Source organism: Girardinichthys multiradiatus, chromosome 5 (genome assembly GCF_021462225.1).
Source record: "Girardinichthys multiradiatus isolate DD_20200921_A chromosome 5, DD_fGirMul_XY1, whole genome shotgun sequence".
Lineage (NCBI taxonomy): Eukaryota > Metazoa > Chordata > Actinopteri > Cyprinodontiformes > Goodeidae > Girardinichthys > Girardinichthys multiradiatus.
In genome coordinates, this window is record NC_061798.1 from 14,237,755 (window position 1) to 14,250,655 (window position 12,901).

At 39.3% G+C, this 12,901-nt stretch overlaps 1 protein-coding gene across 2 annotated transcripts in view; it reads left to right on the top strand.

Moving 5' to 3' along the window:
- Positions 1 to 12,473, top strand: part of pcdh7a (protocadherin 7a) — a 66,904-nt gene extending 54,431 nt beyond the window's left edge. Inside the window, exons 5-6 of one of the 2 annotated variants that reach the window (XM_047366157.1) lie at positions 2,995 to 3,196; positions 10,349 to 12,473. In XM_047366157.1, coding sequence (XP_047222113.1) covers positions 2,995 to 3,196; positions 10,349 to 10,887 — 741 coding nt within the window. In that variant the 3' untranslated portion in view covers positions 10,888 to 12,473. Of the gene's footprint in view, positions 1 to 2,994; positions 3,197 to 10,348 lie in introns of those variants that run through there. The other variant, XR_007038357.1, reaches the window with a different exon arrangement.
- Positions 12,474 to 12,901: the final 428 nt, after the last annotated feature.

Consider the following 12,901-nt stretch of genomic DNA (forward strand, 5'->3'; position numbering starts at 1 on the left):
TGATGTCATAGTCTCTCATTTCATCTAAATATTGTTAAGAAGGGACAGAATGAATTAGTGCACTGTTCCAATTTAATTAATTTAGCTGTGTTCATTTCTCCTCTTGTATTGTAGTTTTAGTATGAATATTTCAAATGTTTAATTTTTCTTCTAATGCTGGAAGGAAAAGAAAAATTGGCACGCTTCTAGCTTTTATACTTGTCCTCCATCCTCTTCCCAGCAGATTATCCAGAGGTGACATTCAACGCTGAAGTTATTCCACCCTAATCTCTTTCTTCTCTCTGTTGCCTTCACTTACTCACTGTACACCGCATGTTTCAAAGCAGATCTAGATTTAAAAGCTTGTAATTTTGTAAGCAGATAAGTGAGTCTAAGAGGATGCAAAGCAGTCCCTTCAGGCCAGACCGAGTCATTCAGCTCTCTCATATTTTGTCAGCATGAACTTATTTTCTTTCCAAACTCAAAACCACTCTGCTAACAAGGCTGGGTTGATTTATGTTTGAGCATCACTGTAGTCATGCTGCTCAGTTTGTGTGGATGATAAACTGGAAATACTTACTAAAAACCACCTCCACTGTAGATTGGCATGTTTGTGGCAGCAGTTGAAGATTTCACAAACATCCTGATGGACTTCACCAGAGAAAAAAAAAAGTAAACAGCAATTTCAAGAGAGAATCAATAAATTAATCTAAAATACAAACTAAAGCAATTTAAATCAGAATCAGAATCAGCTTTATTGCCAAGTTCTTACATACAAACAAGGAATTTGCTCTTTTGTTCTGTTTTTGCAATACAGAATATACAAATTTACAATTTACAATATACACATATCTAATAGAAAAGGTGCATTTGGAGAAGCAGCTCGTCCATCTTGTTGTTGAGAGAGCGGACATTTGCCAGGTGGATTGAAGGCAATGGTGTGCGAAGTCCTCTTTTGCGGAGCTTTACCAGCGCGCCAGCAAGCTTTCCCCTCCCATATAGAGCCGCAGCTCCGCTTGCCAGGAGCTCAGTGAACCTCGGATCGATGAAAGATGGTGAAAAAAACCCAAGAGAGGACTCTCTGATGTTGAGAAGTTCCTCTCTACTGAATAAGACCACAGGATTGTGGCCCGACACCACAGAACTGTGGCTCAAAAAACATAAAAACACACAAAATACAAAAACAAAGAGAGAGCGAAGCTCCGAGGCTGCCATCGTCGGCGCCATCTTGTTGGATCATAGAATTCATGTTTCTTTTCTTTTATTTTTTATTTATTTTTCTTTGTAAATATTTTAAAGGTAAAAATCTCACTCCACTGTTATAACATACTGTGTGTTCTGAGGATAGCAAATGTTACCTGTAAATTGTGGAACCATGTATGTCTTTAAAACTAAAGGAGAAATCTGTAGTACACGGCAAAAACTGACACATTAATGTTTTGCTGGTTGTCCTCATATAACTGCAGGGATTTTCTGGGTATGATTGGCTTTTAAAAGACAATTTTTTTTAACTAAAAAACTACACTGCCAGAGCAAAACACATGTTACACATACCTGTAAACTGCTGAGCTATTTGGAGACCTTGGCTCTAATGTCAGTGACTTAAGACACACATTTCTTAACTGTGGGAGAAAGTCAGAACTCCAGGTTTTTGCTTAAAAATATGACAGAAACCAAAATTTCCTGAAAGAAAACAACATACACTATATTGCCAAAAGTATTTGCCTGTCTACTTTTACATTTACATGAACTTTGATGACATCATATTCTTAATTTGTAAGGTTCAGTTTGTTGATGGACCCACCTTTGCCAGCAATAGCAACTTTAACTATTCTATAAACATCTTCCACAAGGCTTAGGAGTGTGTTCATAGTTAGATGAGAAAACTTACCTTTTCCCCATAGTGCCAGGTTGGTTTGGTTTGGATTGATTTTTTCCCTGAAAAATAAAATATTCATTTGAAGACTGTCTTTTTTTATTAAAATATTTAACTTAGACAAAAGAAGCAAAAACTGAGAAAATTTGATCGGGTGTAAATACTTTTTTACAGCACTGAATGTGGGCTTTCTTTAAGTATTCCTGTTTTTATTTTTTCCTTTCGACAATGGCAGAAAACCAAAGCACCTGGAGAAAGTTCAAACATCTAGGGTGAGAACACACAAATTGAATGCATGTGTAGGCTATTTGCGGATACTACATTGCAAGAAACTTACAATACCCCAAAGTACCCAGAGAAAACCCTTACATGCTGGGAGTTTGTTTGTTCTCGCCTTGTATGGATGGTTTTTTTTTCCGGATTCTTTCACAGTCCAAAAATATGTAAAACCACCTTTTGGTGTAGAGCAATTATCTTTGTGGTTGTTTGTTTTACTGTCTCTGTGCTGGCTCTGTGATGGACTGGTAAACCATTCAGGGTGTACTATACGTCTTACCCAATGACTTCTCGGATAGACTCCCAGTCCCATAAACACCACCATCCACCCTTCACCATAAACAGGATTAAGATTTTAGATTGAGGGATCTCTGAACACCAGAGTTTTAGAAACCCAAATAATGCTTTTTACTGACATCAGCACATTTTGCTGCATTAGCTGACCAAAGCAAACATGAATGGCATCAAAACATTCATTATTCTTTACTCACTTCAGTAGAGCACAAAGTAAGTGTTTTGTGAGAGTGGACTCTATATTACCCAGCTGTCACGATTAGGCATCAATCCAGATAAGATGTAAGAATCTTCCGGGCATGCCAGTGGTTTGTAAACACCAGACATGTCCAGCAGCATTAATCTAAACTGGGATTAAAAGGCATCAGGAAAATTTGAAACACCCCTGTGATTGGTTGATGACTATTACCCTGCATTGCAGCTGCTAAACCCATAATCAAGGAGAACATGATCAGATAATCTCAATATGTCTTTTCAGACCTGACCAACAGTCTAATCCTCAGATTTAGAATCTCAGATTAGGAATCCTAGATGATTAATCCCATATTGTGTTTGTACGTTGCCTGCAGGGGACCCTTCGCCGGGTGACCTTCTCGGTCGTAAGCCAACCTCAGGACGGTGGTTGCTATGACAGTGGGCTGGAAGACTCGGAAACACCAAGCAGCAAGAGCTCGTCAGGGCCGCGGATGGGAGCCCTGCCTCTTCCCGAAGAAGGTTACGAGCGCACGACGCCAGAGGGGAGTGTGGGGGAGGAAGAGCACGTAGAGAACGGTATACTGCCATGCCGAACATAATTAAGCATTCAGTCAAAAAAGATTAATTGAGCTTAAGACGCTGCCAAACACATTCACTAAAATATTTCCCCTCTCAAGGCTATGTACTTTCTGCCTTGAAATGCTTGGAGATGTTTTGATTACACACTCTCTTTTTATTACACACACACAGAAACAACCCAGAGAAAGACTTCCATTGGAACCTTGACTTGCTGTCAAGGTCTCAGGAGTCTTTATTCTTTCCCTCTTGATGGAAATGTGTTTTACACTATAAAGCAGTTGTCCTTTGTGTGTCTGCATGCACTGCACATCAGGATTTCTGTGTGAGCAAGGCCTCTGTGTATTATGTGAGGAGATTTTTAGAAAAGCTAATGCGCGCCAGCATCTTGTGCCAGAGTCTCATACGTGGCCTTAAGCCTCCATGTCAATGACAAAACATTCCCTTTGTTCCCTTTTTCCAAAGTAAAAGAGCTAGAGCTGTGGCAGCACAGCAAGGTCACCATGCCCAAGGTAGCTGACTAATTGTTGGGGGTGGTCAGTTGGATTCCACTAAAGCAAGTTTTTTTTTTTTTACTTTAGTCTGAAATCTTTTATTTGTTGGCTAAATCTAAGCATGTTTAAAGTGCCTTTCAAAAGAACCTTTTCACAATTTGTCACAAAACAACCACCAACATCAATGTATTTTAGAAATTTGGGATTTTTTGTGAAAGACCACCACAAAATAGTTTTTGATTTTACTAAGTAAAATCTGAAAGGTGTGGCATGCATTTGTTTTAAGCCCTTCTGCGTAAACAATCTCTAGAGCCACCTGTAAGTCTTTTAGTGTATGTCTCTACTAGATTAACAAACCTAGAGACTAAACGTTTTGCCCATTCTTCTATGCAGAACAGTTCAAGCTCAGTCATATTAGAAGTAGTCTGAAAAACATAAATTTTAAAGTCCTGCCAAAAAAATCTTAAGACTGGACTTTGGAAAGCCCAGTCTGCCAGTCTAGGTGGCTGGTCGTGCCTGGGTAGGTTTGCAGTTGTGGTATGCTCTTTTCTTTTGATGGATTGAACTGGGCTTTGTTAAATGTTGAAAGCTCAATATATTGTTTTATAACCTAACCCTGCATTAAACCTTACAACTTTCACAACTTTATCTCTGACCTGTCTGCTGTGTTCCTTGCTCTTTGTTTGTTTGTTTGTTTGTTCAATAATATTCTCTAGGAAACCTCTGAGGTCTTCACAGAACAGCTGGATTTATACTGAGATTAGATTTAAACTCAGATAGACTATGTTTGATTACTTAGGGACAGAATAAAGGGGAATTAATACAAATTCACACAACAGTTTTCTGATTTTTATTAGTAAAACCTGTTTTGAAATCATGTTCCCTTTTATTTTCCACTTCACAATTATACACAACTTTGTGTTGACCTATCACAATAAACCCAAATAAAATACATTGAAATTTGCGATTGTAACGTGACAAAAGACGGAATGTTGACAATTAAGTTAAAGGGTGTGAATACTTTTTACAAGACACTGTATGTCTTTGTTAAGAATTCTCAGTTATGTTATAAATGGAAGCCTTAGTTAGTTAGCATATTCAACAAAAAAGCTCTAAGATTACAACAGACATAAAATATTATATCAAGTTAAATAAAGGTCATTTTTATTAAATGTTCTCACATTGTCAATAATGAGCAAAACCCAGGTTACAAATATCCTAATTATATTTTAGAAGTATTTTAGAATAGGTGTGCATCCTTAAAACAGCTGTCTGGAGAAAAATATGAAAAAACCCTAAGAATTTCATTGCATTTAAATTCATGTTTGTAATGATGAAAGTATTGCACGTTTTCAGTCAATCCACATAAACCCAGCAGCTTATCCTTCTACACAAGATGACAGTCAATGTCTGAATTGTTCCACGCAGTTTAGCAAAGCATTCCTAAATTCACCCATAAATGCTTTATCTACCTGTGTCTTTCCATCAGGGATGAGCTTACACTCCTAATAACCACCAGTTCTCTTTTAATTGGCTGACACACAAGTGGAAGGAAGTCTTGTCCAGCACGCTCTTGCCTCTGGAGCCCTTTTAGCTGCAACATTTAACCTCTCCGCGGTGTTTTACTCAAAAAAATGGCTCGTGAAAATGAAGTACCAGTTTGCTGCAATAAGACAAGAGATTGCGCTATTGCATTACGTAATAACAAATATGTAGGAGTGCTCCAAATATAGGTACAGCTGAATCTACGCAGTAAAAGTTGCAATGACAGCACTCTCTCTAGTGAGCGCAGCAGCTCAATAGCAGATATAGGATGGAAGCGTAAGAAAGATAGGAGACCTTTTGTTTCTTATATAATGATGAATAATTGAAATATAACTGTTATTTCAAAATACAACTAAAAAGCTGCATAATTAGCAAGCACATACACACTCTGGCGATGGTATAAAGCTACATAATATTAAAAATGTATTGGCTTAAAAAAGAAGATTTCTATAATATTTTGTCATATTGTCTAGCCCTTGTTAGTGTAAAAGAAAAGTATCTTTTTATTGTCACTGAAACCCTCCACTTGAGTTCCTGAACCTTGTCCTGAAAGGTCCATTCTGCTCTGATTAGTCAGCTCTGAGTTAAAAAGGGAGCCCGTAGCTCATGTTTCATTTCACATATGTTTAATAATGTCATGCAGCTAAGAAATGAAAAAAGAACCATCACAGTCAGCAAGCTAAGTTGTAGGAGCTGTGTATACTTCATGAGGAAGTATCAACACCTGAACAATTTTTGTCTATTTTCCTCAGTTTCTGTATACAGAGTTTCTCATGAGTTTACACATCTTTTAAAATGCCTGGTGAAAACTTTTTCCACCTTCAGTGTGACATGATTTATGTACAGTTCAACTGAAAACAAACACATTTAAAATTGGAAAATTATAACACATAAAAATTCTTTGATAAATCAGTCTGTAAGCATTCCACATCCCAACTTGGCAGTATTTTCTCCATCTAGCTTGCCTACATTCTCCAAATCAATGTGATTGTGCATACATCTATTGTCCGCAGCCCTCTTGAGGTGTCTTCACAGTTTTCTTATCATATTTTGAAGCGATGCTGTCGTTGATTTGGATGTTTGCTTGGACATGGTGTGATGATGAAAAATAAAATCCATCTTCATCTTCTGGTTTCACGCACACCTGAAAGTTTGGGGTCAAACCTGTCTGATACTTGGAATTACTCATAATAGAAAATGATGCTGCCCCGACCGTGTTTCACAGTGGTTGTCGTGATGTTTTGATGATGCAAGTGTTGTTTTTATGCCAAACATACTTTTTAAAGCACTATACAAGTGCAAGCAATTTACCATTTAAAAATGTGGGCCAAAAATTTCAATTTGTTTTTATCAGACCATAGCACAGTCTTTGAACAAGGTTTTAGAATACTTTAGCCAGGCCTAGATATTTTATTTTGAAGAAATGTTTTCCAGCCCTACTTTCAGACAAATGGAGAATACTGGACGTTGTTGGCATGGGTAGAATACGACCAGCACTTACCAGAAATTCCTGCAGTTTCTTGATTGTTCCTGTTGGGCTTTTGGCAGCCTCCCAGACCAGTTTCAGACTTGTATTTCATTATTCTTGGACAATTGTCCAATTTATATATACCCTAAAGTCTGTACAAATGGTGGCTTTAGCAAAAGGATGTAAATGTGCAGATAGCAGGAAAATAATACTAAGGCAGCTGAACCTTACTCATGCTCAATCAAGTGTGCCCCCAACATGACTAAATAAATAAGTATTAGTAAAAGTATTAGTATTAGTATTAGTAAAAGGTTTATGTAACCAGACTACTGGATTGTTTTCATTTTTCCAACAACTGCACTCATTTCTTTTTTAGTTGAATAATACAGGATGTTACAATAAAGGTGGAACAGGTTTTGAAACAATCTATAATGATCTAATTTTTTTACTTTACAAAAGGTCAGCAAGTTGACAGGGGTGTGTAGAATTTTGTGGTCCACTGTAAAACTGTCTGGATTAACCCTCCTGTTGTCCTCATTTTTTGTATACAACGCGTCTTCCGGATCAAAATTACCCATCTTCACTAAACCCCCAGTATAAACAGCTTAATTGAATTTTAAACACCAAATTTCATCTTGCATATTGTCATTGAGCTCAAAATGTGTGAATACTTGACTTTTCACTCTTCACTTGAATTTCTATAGCTTAAGAAAAGAAAAAAATGTGCAAAAAGGAGTTTTGAATATATTTTTATTCATCCCAATGACTCAGTTTCATTTTTTTTCTCCAGTGAACAATTTAAGACAATATACAATACAAAAATATGAAAAATAACATAACCCATTCAACTAATTAGCACATGTAGGGCAGTATACAAGTGCACAGCCCTTGCAGATATATTTCTTACACCTGCAGCGCACAGAATGTATTTTACAGTCCTTCTTTTGAGGGCAAAACTGGCATCTCTTCCTCTTACTTGCCCTAGCTGGGGAAGTGGCTGTGGTAGATGGATCCTCAGGTTGATCAGGAGCTCCTGCACTCTGAATAGCTTTCACAACTGCCGCTGAGGGTTCTGTGCGGGGGGGGGACATGCTTCCTTCTTTCAATGAGTGGAGTTACAAGTGCCTTTCCTAGCTGCTCCAGGAACAACCTCCTCTTGTTCTGCTTATGAGACATCCAGGTTGGGTTGATCTCTCTCCAAATCACAAAGGCATTGTAGGAGGAAACATCAATGATGTTGTGGAAGATGACCAGGGGCCAGCAGGCAGTCATTATTCTGCAGCTATATGTTCCAATCACCTTATCCAGGTTGTCCACACCTCCTTTGTTGCGGTTGTAGTCTAGGATGATGATTGGCTTCCTGTTCTCACAATCGCTAATGTCACCGTCTGTGTGCAGTGTGCTCAGAAGAATTACATTCTTGTTTTTCTTTGGGAGGTAGGAAACTAGAGTGGTGTTGGGCGTGAAGGCAAACTTTGAGGAGAAGACCTCTCTCTCCTTTGATGCAAGCAGTGCAGGTGGGACCTCAGGGTTATTCTTTCAAACTGTACCAACCATGGTGATCTTCCACTTCACGAGCTGCTGTCCGAGTTCATAAGAGGTGAAGAAATTGTCACATGTCACATTGTGACCCCTCAGTCCCTCTGTCACATCAAGCACAACTCTCATCCCCTGATTCTTCTCTGGGCATCCACTGGTCGGCTTCCCAGTATAGACTTGCATTTTCCAAGCATAGCTTGATTTGGCATCGCAAGCCACCCATAACTTGATCCCATATTTTGCTGGCTTGCTGGGCATATACTGCTGGAAAGAACAACGACCTTTGGACAAAGACATTAGCATCAGTGATTAGTATCAGTGTCACAGAAAACAGTCAAAGAAATCAAAAGTGAAAATCACTTTTATTACAAATATAAAAACAGATTACCTCTAAATGGAACCAGTTGTTCATCCACTGTTACGTCAGGCCCTGGATTGTAGAGCTAGGGCAGCCGCTCCACCTACTTGTGCCATACCTCTCTTATGGCTGCAAGTTTGTCTGTCACACGTCTTGCTGGTCTTGACTCACGGTCATCAAATCGTAGCAGTCTTGAGTAGGTGTGAAAGACTTTGTGTGGCATTGTGGCTTGGAAAATTGGCCTTCCACTCTCAGCATCCCATAGACTAGCTGCAGCCTCACCTCGGGACCTGTATACACCTGCTAAGATTAGCAGCCCTAAGTAGGCCTGCAGGTCAATCTCATCCATCTTTTTCCAGCTGTCTCCATATTTGCGAAAACCCTCCAGATTTGTCATCCCCAGGATTTTTTTTTCTATTGCTGGTGTGATAAACAGGTAGAATGTAGAGACAATATCATGGGCATGAGAAACGGCATACCTTGTGGGTCCTGGGGTCATCTTTATAATGTTTTGTTCTGCATGCCTGCCGTGTTGGTCATATGCTGCTGAGGACCATGTTATTTTGCCATTTTTGAAAGGAAAGTCTCTCTCTTCAGCTTCAGGGTTTTCTTCTTCTTCTGAAGATGATTCATCATACTCTGGGTTGTATTCCTCCCCATCTTTTTCTTCAGATACATCCTTCACTTCCTCTTCTGAATCAGAGTTGTCTTGCTGGACATCTGAGAAAATCAGCTCTACAGCGTCTTCAGCAGTATAACGCACACTCATGGCTTCAGCACAGACAGAATTCGGGGTCCTGTTATCTTTAGCACCTTTATAACCTTTGGAAATAAACAGGTGGTCTTCTGAAGCCTGCGAGAACACCACCTGATTTGCCTTTTTTACTTCTGCTACTGATTGATCTGAGACACATCTAAAACATTGTAACATTCTGTGGTTTGTAAATAACTCTGTGACCTTGATTTCAACTCTATTTGTCTCACGGGTCATTTTGACCCAAAGACCACCTTTGTACCTTTTTTTTGTACAGCTTATATGGAAATGTGAATAAAAGCAACATTTCACTTTTTCTATTGTTGGGGCCAATCTAGGAAAAGTCATAAAATTTCAAGTTAAAAAAATAGCATTTAGTGGATTTTTTGGGGGGTTTTAACACAGTGGCGGGTCATTTTGACCCGAGGACAACAGGAGGGTTTTAAATAACCACAGGCTTTCATCCCTTCGAGAAAATCAGCATTCAGTTGCTGGTGTCCTTGCTGATCTTTTATGTGAGTGCACTTGGGATTTAAAACTTGTACCCTTCACATTACACGTAAAGAAATGTAGATTTGCCATTCAGAAACCTGATAATTACATTCCCCATGGCACTGATGGTTGCTTGGTCTGACCTCACCTTTCACCTTTCATGTAATGCTGATCGCAGCGGTTTTTTCCCTTTTTTTCAACATTCCTCAGAAGTCAGCGATTTGCATTGTGCTTCAACAGCATTTTTTCTTCCTTTCATGCTTCTTTCAGGCTCCTCTCCCTAATAACCTCAGTGTAATCTTTTTCTTTGTTTTTATCTGCTCTCTTCTTTTTCTGTTATTTAATTGTAAACTCAGGTTCTGCAGTGGTTTCCACTTGGTTGTCTGCTTGTGGTTTCATCCCTGCTTCTAATATTTTGTAAATTAGGGGCAGAGATGCATCATGAAATATTTAACATTATTCTCTTTTTGTCCACATTTTTGTCCACGCTTCCTGTTTCCAGACGCTAGACAGCTGCCAGATGTAGCACTAACTGGAAAGTGCACCAGGGAGTGCGATGAGTTCGGCCACTCTGACACATGCTGGATGCCCGTTCGCCCTTCACCGCGGCAACGGCAGCGACACGGAAGTGACCCTCCACGTCTCTCAACCTTCGCCCCAGGTGACGACAACAACAACCTCCGTGGCAATGACCGTGAAAGCGACAGTGAGAGCGCCGGCAGTGCAGGGAGCTCGGAGCCTGGGGTCGTAGTTGGAGGAGAGGGTCAGAGGTTACCCCTGGTCAATGGCGACCCCCTCGGCACCCTGGGCCGCGGAGACCGCAACAGGAACATGGGTGACCACAACCGGAATCTTCTGAACCGCAAAATGACTTCCACATCCTACGACACATTCAGCGGTGCGGGCCTTGGGAGGTGCCAGCCCGAGGATGAGGGAGGAGAGGGCAAGAACCCACCTGAGGTCATACCACTAGCGCGGACTGGAGGGGACTACAAGACGACCTCCTGCCTTACATTGTCACGCCGGGAGGTCTACCTGTAACAGCCTGGAGGTTGAGCAATCCCAATGAAACTTCTACATTTGTTTGTTGAAGATAGAGGTTGCAATCTGCACAGACAATTCATCAGTGTGGTTGGTGTTTTCAGCCTGCTAAGATGTGAAAAGGTCAAATGGATGCTTTCAAAAAGCTAATATTAAACTGTAACTTTTAGACTCGGACTAACAAATATCAGCACTTAAACCTGAATAAGTCATTGATCAGCTCTTGGACTTGGAACTCTTTCTAAAAAAACTGTTTTTTTTATAACTGCTGAAAGCTACCTAAAAGGCAATGACTGTGTGTGTCTGAGGGGAGGAAATCAATATTTCTTTCCGTTTTTTTTTTTTACTAAATCCAATGCATGCCCGACTCTTTGACCATAGAGGTATCTATGTGAAGAAGACTGTGTGAACTCTGATGCTCTAAATGGCTGGGTGCATCTAAAGAAACTGAGGCTTCAGCAGGCCAGAACTGGACTCCTCTGGTGAGATATAGCTGAAAGACAGCTGAAATTTCCCCCTGTGGAAAAAACAGACGAGAAGAAAATGGCGAGTTTTTCAATTAAATTGATCTAATTCAAAGTGGTCAAACTTTCCTATGCTTACAGTTCCTTGCAAAAGTGTTCATATCCCTACATCTTTACCACAGTTTGTTACAACCTTTAAACTTACATATATTTTATTGGAATTTTTGTGACAAACTATTACAAAGTAGCGATCTACTTCCTTTAAAACTAACAGTGCATCTTCCTGAACACACCAACAGGGACACTTCATGCCTTTCTTCAGCAGGGACAAGGAAGCTGGTCAGAGTTGATGAGAAGATGTTTGGAGCTAATAGAGGTCCATCCTGGAAAAAAACCTGTTAGAGGCTGCAGAAGACTTGAGATTGGTGCTGAGGTTAGCCTTCCAGTATGATCACAAACCTAAGCATACAGCCAGCGGCATAATGGAATGGTTTCGATCAAGGAATATTCATGTGTTAGAATGGCCCACAGGTTTCCTTTGCAGTCTTGAAAAGTCTGGAAAAATCTTGAATTTGATTATATTGTTTTTCATGTCTGGATAAAGTGTTAATTGAGGATGGAGTTTACAGATGTTTGGCTTTATGTTACTAGAAGATAAAAGAAACACCCACTAATTCATTAACTGGAAAAAGACTATTTCACTCTTTTTGTAACCTAAAAACTATTTTATTTCTTGGTTTCTGACTAGACTCAATGTTCTTGAACTGGGTTCACTTTAGATTTTAAATAAAACATAAATTCCTGCTTTTCTTCCCATCATAAACTGTGATTTAAAGGCTCTGTATTTTACCTGGATAATCCCATCTAGAGTGTAGTAAATGTATTATAGATTTCAACTGACCTAACTTCGAGATAAAAAACAAATGACTGTGAATTAGCCCTTTACTTTCAGAACTGTGGTTTTCCTGATTTGCGGGGGGGAAAGATAAAACTGGATTATGTAAATACTTTTTACTCAGATAGCTATTATCCAGTAAAAACAGATGTAATAAATGTAGAAAAAAATAGCTCACGAAAAGAATGTAACTTCAAAATGGAAAATTTGTAGGAATCCTTGCCATAAATCCAATGTAGAGTGAAAATTACACAATTGCATCAATAGCTTTTCAAATCCAACCTAAAAGACTTTACTAAACTTTTATGACATGCAGGTGGACGAGTAAGGTGACTTCTGATGCCAGTTGGTTGCACTGGGTTATATTTAAGGGCATCAGATTAATGGTGGCTGAATACAAATGCAACAGGTTTTAGATTTTTATATGTAAGGCTTTGAAAACCATGTATCATTCTCCTGCTTCACAATTATGTTTTGTTGGTCTGTCACATAAAATTCCAAAGGTATCTATTGAGGTCTGAGGTTGTAACGTGACATAATGTGGAAAAGCCCAATGTGTGTGAACATGTTTGCAAGGCCTTGTAAGTAAATGTATCATAACAGAGGTGTGGGATATTAACCAGCTCCCTACAATTCTTACAGTGTAAACAGGGAA